This window comes from Nannobrachium achirus, assembly GCF_963921795.1.
Source record: "Nannobrachium achirus genome assembly, chromosome: 19".
Taxonomy (NCBI): domain Eukaryota; kingdom Metazoa; phylum Chordata; class Actinopteri; order Myctophiformes; family Myctophidae; genus Nannobrachium; species Nannobrachium achirus.
Window position 1 is genome coordinate 12,257,822 of NC_137826.1, and position 22,122 is coordinate 12,279,943.

At 41.7% G+C, this 22,122-nt stretch overlaps 1 protein-coding gene across 1 annotated transcript in view; it reads right to left on the reverse strand.

The window, feature by feature from the left end:
* Positions 1 to 22,122, reverse strand: part of doc2b (double C2-like domains, beta) — a gene marked incomplete at both ends in the record, with an annotated part of 177,156 nt that overhangs the window by 14,368 nt on the left and 140,666 nt on the right. The window contains 2 exons of the mRNA XM_080748791.1: positions 9,145 to 9,271; positions 18,608 to 18,717. Of these exons, the coding sequence (XP_080604917.1) occupies positions 9,145 to 9,271; positions 18,608 to 18,717 (237 nt within the window). The remainder of the gene's footprint in view (positions 1 to 9,144; positions 9,272 to 18,607; positions 18,718 to 22,122) is intronic.

Genomic DNA, 22,122 nt, shown 5'->3' on the forward strand with positions numbered 1-22,122 from the left:
AAATACTTGTAAGGATCAAATTAGTCCTCCCAAAAGGAACCCAGAGAGGACGACTGGTCTAAATGGTAGGGCTGTCACGATTTCAAATCGAATCTCAAATCAAACCGAAATTGACGTCCAGTTCAGTAAATCGAAATCACAACCTGAATCGCGATTCACTTCCGTGCATGAAAATGTCAGTTGTTGGGGCATAAAACCCAAAGTTTATATTGTTTATGTTAAACCTTTTGTTATTCTCAATCTCATTTGTTATTCAAATAAAAGTGACTTATTGAGAAAGTGTTTTTCATGACAATAGCCTAAATTCATAGTCATATAGCTCTCAGAAAAAAGAAGGTTTAAAAATAGTATATCCTATATTGTATCAAAAAATCGAATTGGATCGAATCGTGACCTTAGAATCGAAAGTTGAATCGAATCGTGGATTAGGCATATCGTGACAGCCCTACTATTATGGTCTGTTATTCCTTTTTCTTTTAGTTGTTGTTACCTTGTAAGTGGTTGTACTGTTGAAACAGTACCTTTCAAAAAAATAACCATAAAAACCAACATGAAAAAGAATCGTGATAAGATCATGTATCGGGATACAGCTTTGCAAAATATCGTGATGTTGTGTTTTCCCATATTGCCCACCCCTACCTGAGCATGTCAACTAGTTAAGATACGGCGACGTCACCGGATGTTACCAGTGGTACTCAATTTTGTTTCCCTATTGTAGAAATAGTCTGTTATAGGGCACAGTCACACACCGCACTTTTATTTAAACCTTTCCCATTGAAATGCATTGGCAGAATCTGCCCTCATATAGGTAGAATAAAAGTGCGGTGTGACAGTGCCCTTACAAACTAAGTTCAATAGCTACCAAAAATGTATAGAGTAAAAGTACAAAAGTATTATTGGCATCATATACTTATAGTACCAAAAGTAGATTTCACAAGTTTTCAAATGTATAATAGCATAAAATAGCAGATCTACAAGATAAACACTGCAACATTACTGAATATTACTGCTGGAAAAGACAACCAAACTGGCAACTTCGATCCTCATGCACTGTCTGCAACATCATTGATTGAATACTACCGCTGGAAAAGGCACCGATCTGGCAACCTCAATCCTCAGCACTGTAATCTGAGATTCTGAGTCCCCAGAAGTTATTTTCTTCGCCACTAGGGGCATCTCTGCAACACTGTCGGTTGAATACGACTCTGTACTGCTGGAAAATACACCAAACTGGCAACCTCGAAGTTGACGTTAATGAGTGAATGTCATTCACGTGCGCTCATGACACGTTAATTAATTACTTGTGAAGAATGATTTGATCAAATTAATGTCAAAAATACGTCTGCGTCACAAAAACAAAAAAAGAAACAGCTCGAGGAGGTAGGAGGAAGTATCTTAAACTGTTCAGCTGCTTATAACAAAAACACATTTTGTTGTTTTGTTTAATCCATTCAAATAATGCAGAGTGTTCAAATTCAATGTGTGCTACTAGTGTGCTACTATTAGCCAGGGCTAGGCTAAGTTATGTAGCTAGTTAAAAATGCCCCAGTTAAAGTCGAACTCTATAATGCCCCATGCATTCACATACAGTAGCCAAGCTAAAGTCTTCTTGAATGAGGTGGTTATGTAGTTCCAGTCAGTGGCAGTGATTTGTTATGCTTATGCTGTATATAATATAACTAATGTCAACGTGGAAAGAACAGGGTCAGGAAAATTACAGTAGCCTATACAATATAGAGAGTCTCTCCTGTCTCTCCTGCTCTTTTAGTAAACAGAAAATACTATTCCATTTGTTGCCAACAGATTGAACACAATTTATACAATAAAATTACAATAATTGTTTATTTTATAACATCCTCTATTTCCACACAGAATCAGCTGAGACAGGAGGAGACACTTCATTCTGTTGGTAGAGACACTGCTGTTAAGTGTTTACATCTCTGTTTTACTTTGTTGTTTACAAAGAGGGTCTCTCTCTTAATGTTAACCTTTCTTGCTTGGTGCCCCCATAAATCCACTGTAATGATGATCACAGAAGGTTGACTGGTATTCACCAATCACCATCCATGCAAATCTAAAAAAAGGGAAATAAGAAAAGTTTGAGCTTTTTCATAGGCCGGAAATAGAGGGAAGCGACATCATCCAAATAAGTCTGAAATTAAAAAGGTTTTCCCTTGGGGCTCCCATAAATCCACTGTAGTGCAGGCCCTGCAATGACACAGAAGGTGAACTGGTATTCATAATCCATGCACATCTAGAAGAAAATAAAAAGGTTTGGGCTTTTTCATATAGGCGGGATGTAGAGGGTCAGGATCAGCACCCAAATATGTATGAAAATGTCAAGTAATAGCAGATCTACAAGCACATAATGTGGCGCATCATGACACATTGTGAGCTTGTAGATCTGCTATTTTCAAATGGCTGAAATGTATATAGGCTAAGTACTCAAGTACTGAACATTGGGAATACTCAAGTAAAGTAAAAATGGCTCAAAATTGTACTTGTATACAGTACTTGAGTAAATGTACTTAGTTACTTTATTTAGTGGTTCTCAACCTGTGGGTCGGGACCCCCAGATGATTAACTTAATGTGCAACATTGTTTTCTAACTCAACAGTAAACAAACCAACATAAAGTTTAAGTGTATCGAGGGTACAGTTTATGCACATTTGTAAAATGACAATTTAAGGACTTTTTAATACCTAGTCTAAAATGACAAATTAAACATTGGCTAAATTGTCAAATATTAAAGGCAGACATTGTTGCGAGGTGTTGTGAGCGTGTAGATCTTCTGTTTTCACAATAGAACCGTGTCATACAAAATGTAATGCCTCAACTCTTAGTGCTCGTCAAGGTGTGTGTGTGTGTGTGTGTGTGTGTGTGTGTGTGGGGGGGGGGGGGGGTTAAAATATGGTTATTTTGGGGGTCAAGGCCTGAAAAGGTTGAGAACCACTGCTTTGCACCACTGCCTACACAGGAAGAATGCCACCTTAGGTTTGACATCCTGGATCACTGTAAGAGAAGTATGTTGCCTCATGACTCAGGCTCGACTCTCATAGTTGAGCGCATCATCCTGAGCCTAGGAGAGGAGAGGCAACGAGTTCCTCTGAGCAATCTGGCAAGATGTCTTAGTTGGGAGAAACCAGAGCCAATAATGTGCTATTGCACAGTGTTGGCTGCTAATGCAAAGTGCTAGGGTTAGAAATTAGTGTACATTTTTGCCCGTTTAATAGATTTTCAGGGGGCTTTTCTTTTGCACGGTTATTAAATCATCCTTTCAACTAAAGGTGATAATGAATAGCACTGTAGATCAGAGCTCTAGGGAAAACATGTGGTTTAACAGACTAGGAAGAATGCACCAGGTGGTCAGACTCAGAGCATAGTGGCATCCCTGCAAACAGAATTAGTTTATAATCACATAACCTTCACTTGAAGGCAAACTCACAATAAATCAAATTGAACTAAGGTCTGCCCAAATCGAGATGGGTTTTCCTTTGTAACCATGCATCTTAGCAACAGAGAGGTCCATGTTAACCACCTGTACCCAAGCCTCGCTGCACCAGACTTTACACCTCAGAGGAAAGCCTGTTTTCGTTCTAAAATGTGATTCGGTTTCAGCCACGCCTAGACCAAAAAAAGCTAAATGAGAGATTACATAAACCCTATTGTTCCCATTCTGGACATGTCATATTAGGTGAACATTTAGAGAGAATATATTAACATTTGGCAAACTAACTGCAGATCTACGAGCTCACAGAGATTTTTCTTCTTTTTTTTCCCCCCTAGATTTTATCCCATGATTTTGTAACCCATTTTTCACACCATGTCAATTGCCTAAGCTGTAATCCTGGTCGCTGCTCTCCCTTTGCCAACCTGGGGAGAGGCCCGAACTGAGCTCATGCCTGAACTGCTTCCTTCAGTGCATGAGGAGTGAGCAGGCTGCTTCTTATCACCTGACAGGGGGGAGCTTCCCCGGTTGTACGTGTGGGAGGCATTATAGAGACCAGGATTACTGCATGTTTTTTGTGAGGGTATCTACCCTAGGAGACACGGGAAGAACATGCAAACTTCACACAGAAAGGCTCTTTCGCCAACCCCACCTAGGGAGTGCGCATTGATGGCGCAGAGGAGAGAACACGTCCACAGCGTCCCCCGGTGGGAATCGAACCCAGGACCTTCTATAGCTGTGAGGCGACAGCGCTACCGACTGTGCCACCGTGCCCCCTGCTCACAGCTTTTTTCTGTGAACAGATTTCGTGTAGAGGGAAAAATGAGGGGCCAAGTATACGTAGACCCCTGGCGGACCCTGGTCAACAAATTATTATTATTATTAATTAATTATCTCTATGGTAAATGTTAATCCATTGGTTGCTACTGGAGAGCTAATATTGATTTGCAGCAGTCAGAGCAACTAACATTCTGCATCTCTGCAAGGTATGTTAACTGACAAGCTCACAATGCTCACAATCGATGGGCTATTTTCAGCGAAAGCTTTCCCCACAATAACAGAAAATACACTAGTACACATCCCTGAGTTACTCCACTCAACAATATGGGGTTTAAGGTTGACATAATTTAGTAGCAAAATTATAGAACACGGTATACTGTATTGCAACATTTAGCATCTTTGATAGAGTAACAAAAAACGACATCGCTGCAGGCCCAACACATGTGTGCATAAAATGAACTAACCTTACTATCTGGGCAGAGGTCACACATTGGAGGAGAATTATATGTAACATTTTCTCATAACTTATGTGGATGAAGTTGAAGTGTACACAGTATTTGCCGATGGTGTGGGTTCTTGGATGAGTCAACAACAGATTTGCCCTTTCCTATCACAGCTAAAATCTTGCTTACTTGACAAGGGTATATTTATTCAATGATACTTGCTCCCCACCCTTAAACACATCATAACTCACTTAAACCCTGCTTATGTTGGACTCGAAAACACAATGCATTTTGATGGCGGTTAAGCGGGAACACACACACACACACACACACACACACACACACACACACACACACACACACACACACACACACACACACACACACACACACACACACACACACACAGTTTCTGTTTAAAGAATGTATAAATTCAGTTATAGCTAAATAAAAAAATTGAGATAAAGCCCTGGTCATCAAAAGTCTGTTGCACACCTGAATAAAAAGGTGCATTGGTGGAGTAGACACATACTGTAGATCTGCAGCATTTTGGCCAAGGACCTTCTTCGGGCAAATCATGCTGATTAAAAGGAACCATCATTACGTTTGTATGTACAAATGGAGAGCCAACAGTGACATACAATTCATTAGTGGCAATAGGCTCACAGTGAACTCGTATAATACATCACAGGAAGTCATTTGACCTCAATCAGAAATAGATCTGCATAATACAGCTTGACACAGAGAATCAGTACAACAAGGGCAACATCAGGGAATAGCCATCCTATAATTACAACATCTCATCAGTAATTGTTCACCCTTGGAGGTGAGAGTTTGTAATTGGTGTATACAGTAGGATTCACATTGCTTAAGTAGAAGATCATGATTACCTCCTCTCTTGGGCCAGACAACCTTTTCTGTACCAGCGAAGCGAAATGTAGAAATAGGGTTCGTTCATTAAAATGAACTGCAAAGGTATAACCCTGATCATTTCTGCTGATTGAACTTTTGTGTTCACCGATCCTCTGCTCCTCTGCCCACATACCGTACACAAGTCTGTGGGCAACATGTAAAACATGTAAAATATTCACTGATCTTCTGCTTAATTTGTCTAGACGTTTTGCCTGTAACACAACAGTCCACAGGGACAACGTATGGTTAGATGCATAGACTGTAAAAATATAGGTTAGATGCACAAGTACACTTTTAATAGTGAACTTTACCCTGTTTGTTGGTGGCCAAGTGTTGTTGCACTGCATAAAGTGACCACTAGTTCCCTTTTGGTAGGGGAATTAAAAGTCTCTGAGTCACTGTGTCGTAGAAAGCCAGTATTGGACCAATTACATGTAAAAGTTGTTGCCACATCTATAAATGAAAAAAGGGGAAGGATCTTTAAATACACAATAGGTGCCAAATCAGGACCTGGAAACAGGTTGTGCCAATGTTTCTTAAAAAGTCACTTGATCTTTTAATTAGGAGAATATGTGGTGATTTGTATTGTTGTTCTTTTTTTTTTGTAAATAGTTACAAGACAACCCCTGCTCCCCAGACCCATGGCAGGCTGCGGTCATACAGTATGCCACGGGCCGTGAGAAGGGCGGTGTGGCGCGTGGACAGAGCTCCTACGAGTGGTGAGTTACGACAAAACGTACATGTTCGTAGGTTATCTGCCTGTGTGTATGCAGTATATTCCACGAGCTGTGATGTCAAATAGCTAATTGTGCGACAGTACTGACTACGGTATTGTACATGTCATATATACTGTATTATGTTGGAGTGTGGCTCACTTCTTTGCATTGGCCATGTGTATCTTTTTTCCTGTGTTGTTGTATTAGAATCCTGTGTATCTTCCCAGCCAGCGCCTCCGTTTTATGTTCTTAATACAGCCCCAACTGCATGCTGGTGGTGTGTTTCTGATTAAACATTATACTGTAATAGCCTGGTAGTCAGATGAGGATGGACCCCTTCCCCATCCCCCCTTTTATGGTCGTTAGTGTTCAATGATATCAGGGTTAGGATTAAGGGTTTGGAGTAAGTCAATGACTGAGTTACTCATTACTATTATTAAGCTGAGAAATGAAACTTTAATACTCTCGAGATGTATTATGCAGATGTTTTTTTTCGATTGAGGTCAAATGACTTCCTTTGATCTATTTGTAGGAGGAGTTCACTTGTGAGCTGATTGCCACTAATGAAGTGTCTGTGATGAGTGGTCACTGTTGTTGACCTTGCTTTTTGTACATAATAGTGTTGGTTCCATTTGTCAGCATGAAGCCTGAAGAAGGTCCTTGACTGAAACGTTGCCCATTAAATCTTTATTGAGCAAGTGGAAGGCAGTGAGCAGGTGTCCCTAATACCCCAGGAGATAAAAACCTAAAGTTTCACAGTTTAATGGCATTAAGATTTAAGATGGCTTAGAATTATACTCTAGTTTAATTATGTGTTCTATTTTACCTTTATTTCCCGCAAGAAATCACATTGAGTTCATTCACGAAAAATACCTCGTAGTCTAAGTAATTACACAGTACACACTAGTAAGACGCATCAGGGCGACATGCGACCTCGAGGGCGAGGTCGTGCCATGTCTTAGCCGCCTGGCCAGTGATGTATATCGGACCAGTTACCCATATATGGAGACTCCTGGTACCCATATATGGAGATCCATGTACTACTGTGTATGGAGATATGCTGTGAGATCACAAACATGATTACTCAGTTATTCGTTATGATATCTATCACATCTGACATCATATATACCAGTAAGACTCCCTAATCGTGAGATAAGCGACCATCAGGTCGCATACACAAACTTAAGAAGGCAATGGTTGCCAATCAGGAGGGAATATGGGAAATGGGACAGATCGATGTTGATGACATGACTTTAGAGATACTGTGTACCGCTTTGCGTGATTTTAGGGCAAAATCTGTATGAGCGGTGTCCAAAAATGTGTTTTGCAAGAATCGGCCTCATGGTGGCGCCAGAAGAGGGCCATGTGAGAAATGTGTTTGGCATGGATCGGAGCAACGGTGGCGGAGATATGAGTAGGGCAAAAGTGTGATGTGTGACAGACAGATTGACAGCCGGTGGAGGTTTTGATAGTAACTGCGAACTGACGGTCGCAACAATCCCTTTTATGCCCATACATGGAGATCCCTGTCTGAACCAGCCACACAGATATAGGCTGACTTCCTCCATATATGGGCATTCCCATATGAAGTCCTGTTAGATATGGGCTTAATATTGATGACACAAGGGATCTCCATATATGGGCATAAAAGGGATTCTGTTAGAGTGGTTCCCATGACATCACAACATACAACCCCTTTTATGCCCATACATGGAGATCCTTGTCTGAACCAGCCACACCACTGATGTCACCTGCTTATGCCCATATATGGAGATCCCTGCTCTGAGTAACTGACATCACTGTGATGTCACCTGTGATGTCACAGTGATGTGTCAGGGGAACCACAGTGTCAGGCGTTACCCGTACGGTCGGATACGGACAAGCTGTGCTGGTTCTGACAGTAAACTGCGAACTACGGTCGCAATAATGACTCCATTCTTTGTGTTAATGGTAAGTGTGGCTGTGCTCAGTGGGCTGGGTATAATCAATGCCAGTGTGCTGTGCATTGGGCTATGACCAGTGTTTGGACTGGGTCTGGCCCTTTCTATTCCTTGAGCCTGAATGGTTTAAGAAGATATGCAGTAGCTGAGTCCTGCATAGACTAATGTACGGTTGTGTTGGATAAAGGTTTGACCAAAGAAATACATTTGTTCAAGATCAATCTGTGTTGTACATTTGCTCTCCATTCTAGACTGTTGGCCTACTACTGACATAGCGGACGCGCGCACGGTGACACACACACACACACACACACACACACACACACACACACACACACACACACACACACACACACACACACACACACACACACACACACACACACACACAGAGCTAGGTTTTATTGTGAGGATTGTGTTGTATCAATTTGGGGGACCTTTACATAAACATGCATATAGAGCCACTGGTATCGACCTGGTATCGAACACCATGCAGCACCTTAAGGCAGTATACTGTAGTTTCCAACCTTTTTTCCTCTGAGCCTCATTTATATATGAGAAGAGCTGAGCCACAGCAAGAAGTTGCAGACTGAAATTATTCCAATGCTCACCGTTATTATGATTGAGTGATTGCATTCCATTACTTCAGACGGATTCTACATTATAATTAAGTTAAGTAGTGGCACTGTACGAGCAGATACAGTGACAGTCGCTCGCCTATAGCGTTCAGACTGAATTAGACTAGGGTTTGAGTGCACTCGCCATCTGAATACGTTATTATTACGATTTTCAACGTTTTCTTTTTAGGTTTCAGTAAGTATTGAGGTATTAACTACTAGTAGGCTACTGTCAAATCATCCTGGAGGTAATGAATAGCACATGACGCTGGCATGCAGCACACTTACAGGTAGTTGTTTCTCCAGGCAGTTGTAGAAGTTCTTTGTTTGGTTGGGTTTGAGCTTCTTGAGGGGAATTCGTGTTTCCCCAATGAACTCGTTGTGGCGAAATTTGTCTTCATCACACACGGAAATCCTGAAAGGGACAGTACACAAAACAGAGGAAGTTAATGTGCAGAAGGTCAGATTATGGTTTCGTATGAACAGCAGTACAAAAGATGATAGCTAGATATAGTATTCAAAGACAACAAATGTACAGTACCCAGCATTTAAAGGCAATGAGTGCAGCAATTTGTGGAATGAGGTGTTTTTATCTTTAAAAGTGTGCTCCTCAGAGCACAGATGTTTGCCAGTCCGGGTTGCCTACCCAGGGGTGTGTCAGTCGTGCGGTTAGGACACGAGGAAGCTGTGAGGGGGAAATATAATTTGTACGACAGTCAGTGATACTTTTCTTTTCGGTTGTGCGCTTTATAAAGAGCCCTCAACATGCAATTCAAATTTGGGGATGGTTGGATGTTGCATTCATGATATTTGGCATTCTTTGTACGAAATAGGCCACGCCCAAATTGTATTCATCTAATTACAGGCAATGCTATGGGGTATCAAAACCCTGTTTGACAGTCATTGTCAAATGAGGAGAACCTTTTGTGCCTAATTAAAAAAAAAAAGGAAAAAATATATCTGCAACAAAGTGTGACATTTGTAGCTGGTGAAATTCAAATCGCTTTTGGCTCTGTATTGTTTCGAGGCCCCTAAATTGGAGATGATTATTTGTACATTTGGTGCTGCCCAAGATAGATATTTATTGTGAGGCTACTGAGTGGAACTTTATACACATGACATATAGGTGTCATGTTAATTATCATGTGTCTGTCTGTCTGTATATTTCCCTAACATACATACAGTACAACACGCAATTGTATTTCAACAACAAATCAGAAGGAATGAAAAGATATTGCAAAATAATATCAGAGGAAATTAAGGAATAATTAATTATCTTAACAAAAATAAATTACATTAGTATCTATCCATGATATTTAAGTACTGTAATAACATGCACATGCTTTTTCATGGTTAATGGCATGGCTGTGTTGCAGCACGACGTGAAGCAGAGTGTTGTAACCCTGACAATCATGTGTACAGTTCACAGAGTCCAGTCCATAGTGTTTTACAACAGAGTATCCATTATGTGGTCCATGTAAAGTAAGCAACCCCAGCATTTTAATAACGTTGGTTCATGGAGTTACTTTGGCGTCAATCTGGGAACCCAAAAAAGGAAGAGATTACTTGGTGTTAGCTGATAGCCTTTGTACATTCTGAAAGGATATTAGCTGCAATCTGGAACCTTTTAAAATTAATCAAATGTTATTTTCAATAATCTGTATGGTATAGGTCTAGTGGTCCAGGGGCATACATAATAGTCTAGTAGAGTCTAGTGCGTAGGCTCTAATCCCGACGACCTTTGCTGCATTTCACTCCCCGTCTCTCTCGCTCTCTCTCTCTCTCTCTGTTTCCTGTCCACCCACTGTACAATATCATTAAAGGCAGAAAATCCCCTCAAAAATATCTTAAAAGAAGAAATGTAGCCCATGGTGACAGGTATGATATAAGCCCATTATCTCACCTGGCCAAGCAGGGATTCCCTATAGTATGAGCGGGAGCCCCGGGTTTGAATCCCGGGTGCCACAGTTGCAGTTACCTCTCCATCGGGAGAAGACATAAAACTAAAAAGGATGCTGCTCTATTCAGACAGACGGGGGAGGGGGTAGATGCATGTAACAATATCCTGATGTTTTTTGATGAATGTTATACAAATATACTTTTCAATACATGGGCCTACATTTGTTGATGTATATTACATGGCCTAATGTAGTGGCTCAGGAGGTAGAGTCTCTGCTAGTTCGATCCTATGGCTCCCCCAGAGTTGGTGTGGAAGTGTCCTTGTGTAAGAAGCTGAACCCCTAATGAATCCCCCGATGAGCAGTTTGGAGCCTTGCATGATTTCCTCCGCCACTGCTGTGTGAATGGGTGAATGTAATGCACAATCTATGTAACGTGCACCATTTAACATTTATAGCCAATATTTAAAACAGAATATAATTGTGTGAATCAGAAAAACATTTGTGACCCTTGGAGGACAGTGCTTGAACTATTACTGTGCGAATTGTTCAGAGATTAATTCAAACAAGCCAAATACATGGCACTGATACCTAGGGCCGGGCTGGGGCCGTTTCTTCTATATGACCATCGGGCCCAGGGCCGGGCCGGGCTTGGAGTGAATTTCACCCTAGATCAGGGGTCGTCAACGTTTTCAGGCCAAGGACCCTTTAGTCGAGAGAGAGAGAGATGAAGCAGGGACCCCCACAACCCATAGATACCATATAGCTTAGTTTCATCGTATGACAGCTAGGCCTGTCCTCTAAAAATCGACGAATCGACGCGTCGTTTTAAGCCCCCGGAATCGACGCCAATTGTTTGAGTCGACACACCAGTATACTGTAGTGCGGTATGAGAGCGCTGGACTGTGACTGTCATGTAATTCTTATTGAGTCCATACTTCCTACTACTTGTAAACTAGACTTAAAAATAAAATCAGTTCACGTGACTTGAAAGTTGCCTTGATCATATAACAGGGAGCTCTTATTTTGAAGTAACCGCTTGGAGAGGAAATGCGTCGACGAGTTGTTATTCTACTTGAGAGCTGGCCAAAGAAGCAGCAGAGCCAGCGCGATGCGCTTTCACTTTCACTGCCGTGGGTGTGTGGTGGTTGGACTCAGGCTGAGGAATAGCGACGGGCGAACTGTTTTCTTTTTATTATCTCGCACCAGATCGGCAACATAGCTCTTTTGATACAGCAGCGGTGCTCTGAGAAAATACAACTTGTGGAAATAATACACAACATGCTGTCAAAGAGATGCATTATTCTCCCTCCTGCTTCTCTCCTCCGTTGTTCTACTCTGCTCCACAATTCACAATTACGCACGGCAAATTACGCACGGCTGGACGCAATCTTATCGTCATTAATGTCCAGTGTCCACCGCTATCATGTCTCAATATGCACGGTAGTTCATGGATCTAATTCACTTTAAAGGCTTAAAACATATTGCTGTTTTATTGTATTACGTTGACGTGGTTTAAAAGCTTAAAGCACCACTTTTTTTTTCTTTTTTTTACATAAACGATTCGTCGACGCGTCGGATTAACCCCCGCGACTCGAATCGACTTGATAAATCCTGCGTCGAGGACAGCCCTAATGACAGCACAATCATCAGTGTATTTTGTGTTCATCTACTGTAAATTAGTGTTTCCACTTTCCAGATATTTAACCACTTGAACCGTCAATACTTAATAAACTTGACCTATCACTCTGTACTTAGTCTGCTCTTTTTACCCTCTACACCAAACCTCTTTCATGTGGTTAGTATAAAAAAGTAGAAAAAAAGCTTCTGTCTCACAAAGATTTGGAGGACCCCCTGTAGTAACTCTGAGGACCCCCTAGGGGTCCCGGACCCCCTGTTGAAGACCCCTGCCCTAGATAGACCATGGTGGGCATCATGTCTCAGCATGTGCGCTAGCTAGAATGGAGGAGGTGTTTGGGAGCCTAGGCTAGTAGGCTATGGGGCAGAGAAGATCTCTGAGAACGTAATCAACGTATCTTGGCAACACTGAAAGCGCCAACTCTCATTGGTCGCGTGACTCGTGTCATGAGTAAATTAGCCAATGAGTTGCCCACAGTGAGTGGAGGGCTTTTCTAGAGACACCCGACTCCAGGCAGGAAGTAAGTCATACACACCTACAAACAAGATGGAAGAGAGAGAGGAGTCTAGGAGCAGGCCGGCAGAATCACCGTAATTTCTCAAATAATCGCCTAGTCATTCATATTGATTCCCCGTCCTCAAAATACGGCACAAAGTTCGTTCCATATATCAGTTAACTACGGGACACGTCTTTAAGTTTCCAAAAACAAGCCGACATTATCAATACCTATTTTCTTTCCAAGCCAGTGCCAGCTAATGCAAAGTCTCCCAGAAGTGTGTGGAATTCTGCTTCGAGGACATAGATCATTCCAAATGTTGGCTGTGTGTTCTTGACTTCTTCTGGGTTTGTTTTTATTAGAGCACGAGATGAGAGTGCAGCTGAGAGAGTGCAGGGATTTGCTCTCTTTTAATACTACTACGGTAATACTTTAATACTGTGTCATTTGAGGTTGGTTTGGGCTGAAACGTTGTCCAAATATGGAGATGACTGACATCATAGACGACTGCTCTCATAGATTGGCCACATGACGCCTGAGATTAACTCGGAGGCAAGGCCATTATTAGACGCTGTCTTCTTGTGGTCTCATTGCTTGGGGACAAAACATAATGCTGTCCTTGGAGGTTATGCAGCAATAAAAACTGCGCCTCCATTTCCACAATGTTTGTGCATGGCATGGTGCCCACTCTGTTGCTCTTCTCAGGAGGAACATTATGGATGAATAGGCCTACATTTCGTCCTTGAGACCCCACTGGACAAAATCCAAGACACACACACAAAAAAAAGAAGATTGTTCATGGCATGTGGACCAAATGACAAATTATTATAAAGCATGCATGACCAGTTGAGCATTTGGGAGCCTGCCTTCTGTTTGTGATGTCCTTTATGATTACCTCAGCCCAAAAGTCAAAGTCAAGCAAACAAAAGTCTCATAAGCTCATACAGTAATTGAATGTCCATGATAGTATGGCCTGTAACCTTTTTACACCTTAGGGCTGCTGAGTGCATGGATGTGTGAATTAAAAATCAGAGCTAATTAAGCAGCCACATGTGGGTGGTTTCAGCTTTTGCCAGCAAGCTTGTGGGTGCCCTCTGGCTATGGAGAGTCTGGTGCTCTTGTCTGCGATGAAACTGGCTAACCATTTGGCACCGAATACCAATTGTCCAGTGGCCAGAATGCTCATTAAAGTAAGTAGGCTGAAATGCTTCTCAGATATCCAGCTGGGGTAAGTTTACAAAAAGTTTGGGGGTTGCATATATTAAACCTTCCGCTTGATATGAAAGGCCTAATAAAATATCACCCATAACATATCAATCCAATTGTCAACACGAAATTACTTCCCTTGTGGTAGATTTAGTTTTCTGAAAAAAGGACTGACCAAAGGGTTCCAGACCGTGTTTATTTAACAATTCATTTATCTATTATTGTTCGATCTGTCCAGGCCCCTGACTACAGGACAACCCTGTGTGCTGTAGTCTGCTCTTTCAATAGGCCAAGTTCAGATACCCTCAAATTTACCAAAAAATGCAAATAAACTGCTTAAATGTGGGAAGAAAGATCAGCAGCCCCTGCCTATGCCAATGTGCACTTTCAGATTGATTCATAGTAGGTTGTCGGGGCTTTTAGAGAAGGCAATAAAAAACGTCACTTGGTTTTAATTGATTGTAAAAATCAGCTGCAAGGTCTTTGATCCTCTCTCTCTCTCTCCCTCATATAGCCTTCAAGAATACATAAATGGGGCCCTTGTGGTACTGTACTGTAGGTGTTTACACACAGCGTGTGGTTACTTGCTGCCTCCATTGTTTCCGATGTGCACATGCATGTGCACATGCACAGATCACGCGTACACACACACACACACACACACACACACACACACACACACACACACACACACACACACACACACACACACACACACACACACACACACACACACACACACACACACACACACCATATACAGATAAAAAGCAGTGAAAGCCCAATAATAAACAAGACGTGTGGTATGTGTCTACGCACACACGCACATGAACAAACACATAGACAAGGACCTTTGTGTGTAAACGCACACACGCACGCACGCGTGCGCGCAGCGGCAGCTTTGCCAGCGAAGCAGGGGCAATGGGGAGAGAGAGCACCTGCCACACACAGCTTGATAATAGATGAAGGTGAAAACCCCAAATCATCCAGTTTGACACCCATGGTCTAAGCTAAGGTCTGCCAACACATTATTATGGATGGTTGGTCTGTCTGTCATCAAAATCTCTCCTTTCAGCTTCATTTACATTTTTGGGAACAGAAAAAGATCACACAGGAATCTTAACGCAAGATCAGGTGAATAAGGGTTGTGTGGTATCGTCAGGTGAATAGGGGTTGTGTGGTATCATGCTGTAGGAATGTTTTTGATAAATTCCTGAACAGAGACTGTGTGAAGGAGGAGCGTTGTCATGGTGAAGAAACCAAAGACCATATAGGAACTAAGGTCTCCCTAGAAGAGTACTGTTTCTCTTTTCTGCTTTCTGTAGGCATTCTTGTGCACAGTGTTGTTTTTTTCATGTCACTTTGTGGTTTCTATCTATTTTCATTTTAATATTGTTTGTAAGTTTGTTCCTGTCTTTTTTTCTTCTCAAAGTTGTTCTTTAGTCTTTTTCTCCTCAACCCATGTAAAGCGTCTTTGAGGATAGAAACGCGCTATATACAGATTTGAGATATTATCATCCGTCCCTTGATCTGTCCGTCTGTGAAAAGCTATTGACTGATTGGCGTGAAACTTTGCATGCACACTCCCAGTAGGCCAAGGAAGAACCTTCACAGCAAAATATTCAAACTGTTTCATGATTGCACTATAACAGGCCACTTCACATTTTGGCCTATAGATCTTGAACCGTAGGTCGCACAATCAGATTTATATGTATATAAAGGCCCCAAGATGTACATGGTACATGGGGCATCTTGGGGTCTCAGTAGAGCACAAAACGCTGTCACTTCTGCCCATTGGTGCCATCACAAAAGCACACAATTCTGTCGTACAAACTCCATTTCCACTGCAGCTTCCTTCTGTCCTGATGGCTGCAGCCCACGACTGACACAGCCATTGGTAGGCAACCTGGCCTGGCGAGTAGCGCACTTTTCTAGCTTATAACTGGTTCCTCTACTGAAATAGAGAGAGAGAGAGAGAAATGGCTGCACAGTACATACAGGTCGATGCTAGTGTGCATTTTACACAAGTGTCAGTAAAATCAATTGAATTCCCTCTCCCAGGATTGACTTCTTCAGTGTGTGCAGTAGTCTAGACCAGTGTATTGTCTAGTCCAGTGTTTCTCAAATGGGGGTACACGTACCCCTAGGGGTACGCGGAGGTACTGCAGGGGGTACTCAGAAAATGCACCCCCAAAAGAAAAATAGAAGTATCATGATAATATTATTCATAGTTAAATAATTGACTACAATTGAATTAGAAGAATGTTTAATGATGACACTTGGAGCCTGATATATGCTAATAACCCAAATGACATGGTACCAGGTCAACTGGGATGTGTTTGAATGTAAGTTATTGACATGAACACTGACTGAAATGCTATGGCCACAGTGTTAAAGATAAATCTGTTCAGGAGGCACCATTTGAAACTCTCAGTCCCGTTCTTATTTGTTGTGATGTTATATTCTTGAAAAGGGGGTTTAACATAGCATCATATACCAATAGTTATGGTTTTAATTGCAGTTGTATAATATAAGGAAAATGTTGTCGGGTACAGGGGGCACTTGGATTCAAAAACAGGGAAAGGGGGTACTCAAGCCAAAAAAGACACTGGTCTAGTCTACATAGAAGACAAGTGGTTCCCATCCGTTTTGCCTTGGAGCCCCCCTTCTTACAAATACACACACACACACACACACACACACACACACACACACACACACACACACACACACACACACACACACACACACACACACACACACACACACACACACACACACACACACACACACACACACAATTTAGTTCTTGTATGAAGAATAGTGAAAATAGCTCACAATACCATGTGATAACATGGCGCGTCACAATACCATGCGTCATGAGCTTGTATATGGACACATTTTGCTACTTTGAAAAGTTTTTTCAATTAATGTTTGACAATCTATTGACGTGGCCCAAAATAGGGATGCCAAGTTGAAAGTTGATGAAAGTATGTTATGATTTTGTGCAACATGTGTACAATTTAGACCAATATATGGTTCCCAAACTTTTCTGTTCGAGACCCAAAAGAGAGATTCGATGTTTGCCTGAGACCCAATCTAGTGAAAATTGCAGATCTACAATACTTTAGTAAAAAAAAAAAAAAAAAAAAGAAGTAGGAAAGGAAAGTGGGATTTTTACTCAAGTCGTGACCCATAAAAAAATGGTCTGTGAGTGACCCACAAATGGGTCCCAAGCCACTGTTTGGGAACCAGTGATTTAGACTACCTCCAAACAGATAAGGCATCAAGTGCCCCCCCCAACAGGGGCCCGGACCCCAGGTTGGGAAGCAGCGGTCCAGACTCCATAGTGAACGCAGCATCCCACCGTCATCACTTAGTGCAGTGCAGTCATGCAGTCTGTTTATTTTACACTGCACATCATGTGCACTTCAGACATTGTTTGCCTGTTGCTAATGCATCCTTCATCAGTTTCAAGAACTCAGAGATGTTTTGATGCAGCGTAGACTTCAGAAGAACTATATGAACTATAAGAAGTAATTAAGTTGACATTATACTTTCTTGTACAATGAAAATTGTACAAAATAGCCGATCTACAAGCTCACAACACACCACCATGCAATGTTTTGTGAGCTTGTAGATACACCAGCAGGGTTAATGTGGTCAATGCTGTACCTGTATTTCCACATCACGTTTCCTAATAAATCTAATCAGTGAAATGAAATAACTAAAACAGCCCCACTAATAATCCCACTAATAAAACCATCAGCTATGATAATGAGAGGACATGCCTCTCCTGTCTCCCAACAGGTTGTACGGACACAAAAAACGAATATCCATTGACTGCAGAAAGCCCACCATATGTTACTAGAATACATTGCCAACAAACTAATGACACATCTAATTACATTGCCTCATTTCACCACCGGAGATGAGGCCTTGGTGAAAAGAGGAGCACATTATAGGTCTATTGCCATAACTGAGCCACTGGGAGACAGGACCAGAAAAGACAATGAAGCATTTATTTCAGAATGGGAGTGGTTGTTTTCCATGTAGCTGTACTGACTCTCAGATGTTGTCAAGGAAACAGATGTATCTCGCCAGCGAGCCAGGACACCCACCCAAACAAATGTACTAATTTAGTTTGAGATTAGATGAGCACAGGGCTTCCCATCTGCTATCTGATCAATGGGGCATCACAGAGTCACATTTGGCTCGGCCCATCACTACTTAGTGTGTATTGTGAATTACACTTGGTGAATGGAAACCGGCGGGCACTGGTTTTTGAATAAAACCGTTTGTCATGCACCTTTTTCCTGGCCATATCAGTTCATTTTACCAGAATATGGACCTACTGGATTGGGGCTTGGTGTCATTTTAGGCTTAATCTTTCCTTCCGTACCTCCCTAAGCATAATATATTCACTGTATTGCTTATAAATAGTGGTTAAAGGCTGTGACCAAATATGTTGGTGCTAAGTGGAGTTCAAATGCATAATGGGTGTCACTGTACCTGAGTGTTTTGCGGACCATATCCTCATCAGTGATCCCATAGTAGGTCAGGGTCTCACTCCAGACGGGGTGGAGAGTGTTACGCAGGGTCTTGGTTCTGAGCTTATTGGCCTTGGAGACAAGAGTGTTAAGAGAAATGTTAAAAACAGTTGCCTGTTACATCGACCCGGATTCTCTGTGATGGCATTTCTTTGGAACATTTCAACCATGACTTCACACAATTGGCAGGTGCATTGCTGGGGACCCAAGGAAATACAATGTCCAATGTGAAGTCAATTGGTTGAGTGGTTCTCCAGAACAAAGATGTAAGGACATTTGCACCATAATAACATGATGACAGGAGCAAAAAGAAATCTAATTCAAGTGTTGCGTTTCATTGCATTAAAAACCCTTGAACTCATTGGAGGATTAACACAACTTTGACATAAGTTACAAGCACAATTGTGACCGTCCCGAAGCTGAACGCAATGCTGCACCATGCTTATTCACTATATTGTTTTGGCCCAGACATGTGTTGTTCACCATGATCTTCTATTGCCATATGAGCAAGACAAAAATAAACTTGTCAGTAGTCAGTGATTAGCTTGGTTAGATGATTAGAAGGAAATGCCTCCATGAATATTCAGCCCTAATGCCAGAGGCTGTATTTGGTATTTGCATGTCTGATCACTGTATCAATTACAATTCATCAAGGTGATGAACATGATGATGAAAAATAGTGTGATAGTGTAGCTTTTTGGGGAGAGTATTGTCAAGGTACTGTATATCCTTGGGGCACAATTATGAAACGGTGCCAGATAATAATTGCGTTGTGCTGCAAGTCATGTTGTTTGTGATGAAGATCTGATTCTGTTGAATTTAATCAATTAGCTGGTGTGATTATTTGCCAGACTGATGGACGTGTTCCAGATAACGAGGCTCCCTCAGATTGTTTATCTCTCAATCAGTGATTCGCTCCCATAGGAACGGCACCGCGTGTGCATGCAAATTCAGACATGGGCACGCAATAAGCATAACCGTTCAAGGAGTCAAGGACACGGACTTGATTAAAAAGCAGATGAAAAATGCGGTCCGCTCTTATCCAAAGTGCGTCATTCACATAGGGCTGTCACGATTATGATATTTTACATGACGATGAATTGTCACTCAAATAATTGCGATTAACAATTTAATTGCGTTTTTGTTGTTGACAATTACATTCCTGTTTGGCTTTTAGGCTTTGAAGTTTCACATGGCAGATATGACACATAACCTAAATATACAAAGAAATTACTGACATATTTGACAACTTTACTTAAAAAAGAACATTGATAGTGGAAATAGCCGATCTACAAGCGGTTATGTCAAATAATTGCGATTAGACAATTATGTAATAATCGTGACAGCCCTACATTCACACACCCATGATGGAGGCAACCAGGCAAGTCATTCAGGGGTTCTTGCTCAAGGGTACCTCGACACGAAGCCAGAAGGAGCCGGGGATCGAACCGAGAACCTTCTGGTGCCAAGACTGCCGCTCTACCTCCTGAGCCAGCGCTCGGCATGTTACATCACACATTACCGTAACATCACTGTTAGATCATGAAAGCCAAGTTAGCTTATCGCTTTGTCTAATCCTCTGCAAGGACATGGCATATCATAAAATATTATGGGGTATAATATTATCCCGCAACGTTTATTGAGTCATTTTTACCGTACAATTATGTTCATGCCCGACCCCAGAACACACGTGTGTCACACATGTGTCAAAAGATTTCAAGGAGATTGAAACTATTGGCGGACACCTTGCTTATTTCATTGGCAGCTACTAAGTGGATTGCTGGCAGCGGGGAAAGAAGCAGAACAAGGTAGAAGATCAATTATATTGTCAATTCACAGCACTTTGAGGCCAGGAGATGGCAAGTAAACACCGTCACACAAACTGTCTTGATCAGTTAACAACCTTGAAATTGCATAATGTGAACGTTAAAGCCCACTTTTTTAGTGATATATGTATTCTCCTGGCACACGACAGACAGGATGGTTGAACTTTTCAAGAACATCATTATTGCACAAATACATTATGGTATATCATGGCTTTTCTATGAGCATGCATGACCAACATAGTGTGTTCTATTGACTGTATGAAGAGGTTGGGGTGATCTGACAAATGATATACTGGACCACATTCTGCTGCTTGGTATTGATCACTAGATCAATGCACTTAAACAAGATGTCACACTGTCTCACAGTATCCAATTTTTGCCGTTACAAGGATGACATGAGAGCCATGACTTGTTTGAAAATCTATATGTCATATGTCATAAGAAACAATCTTTCAACCGTATCTTCATATACCTCACCTCACTGATGCTCACAGGGGTACCACTCCTGTCTACTATTAATGTCGCTAATCTTTATTATTCTTTGTTGCTGTTTATTGCTGCTACAAAGTTGAGTTGATAAACCAAAACCCAATACATTTAATATTGAATCACAAGCATTTAACCATTGTCATGTGTGACTCTACCGCCAGACTTCGATGCACCATTGTGTACACTGAGAAACACTTTTCAGTGGTCCACTGCCAGGTGTATTAAATGCATTTGTTATTTTCTCTTGAGAAAACTTTACATCATTTGCTCTTGGCAGTCTGTTTGAGTGGTCTTAGATTCATTGTTGACAACTCTGTAATGCCTCCCACACAAGGACATCAGTTCTCTCTTGAGAGAAAATGCGTTTCCGAGTCTTTTCTTCCATGACACTGTGGAAGTTATCAGCACGATGTTGCACTCAGCTGCAGCACACTGCTCTTAAAGGTAATATAAAGTGGTCCTTTGACTGGCCATGGCTGATAATATATTCAGCCTAATCCAACTCATCTCACCACTGTGCCACTTTTCCAGTTTAAAAAATTCCCAAGTATATTCAGGTTCAGCTGTTTCGCCAAAATGGGGCCAAATTATATCCCCATTTATCTTACAATAAATGCACGGAATCACTGTACGTTTGTAATCCACGTATCCAAAGCGACTTATAAATCGCTTTGGATTAAAAGCGTCTGCTAAATGCCTAAACTGTAAACTGTATCTCGAGAACCCTTCAAACGCCCCACTTCATATTCGGCACGCCCGTTGCAGGCGGGCAGTGCCCTGCGCCGAGTCTGACGGATATGCAGCTATCCAGAACCGCGAGAAAAGGCTCTGGCAACCCTGACTTTTAAGCTTGAGTTGGCACCTGTCCAATTCCCCACACACCTGCTATTTGATTAACACCGGTCTAGAGTATTTTAATATATAAATGCACATAAATCACCATCTTCTCTGTATCATTGCAGGAACTTGACCTGTTTTCCATGCAGGTTAGTGGTTTGACAGTTAATGGTTTGACAGTTAGTGGCGCTTGGACAAGTACAGCCTGTGCAGCCATACGGCTGTGTGCCACAATACGCTGCCAAAGCAATGAATCGAGGGGAGGAGGTGCAGGCGACTGTCCTGGCCGAATGAGGAAACATCTGAGCTATTCTGGGTCAGACAA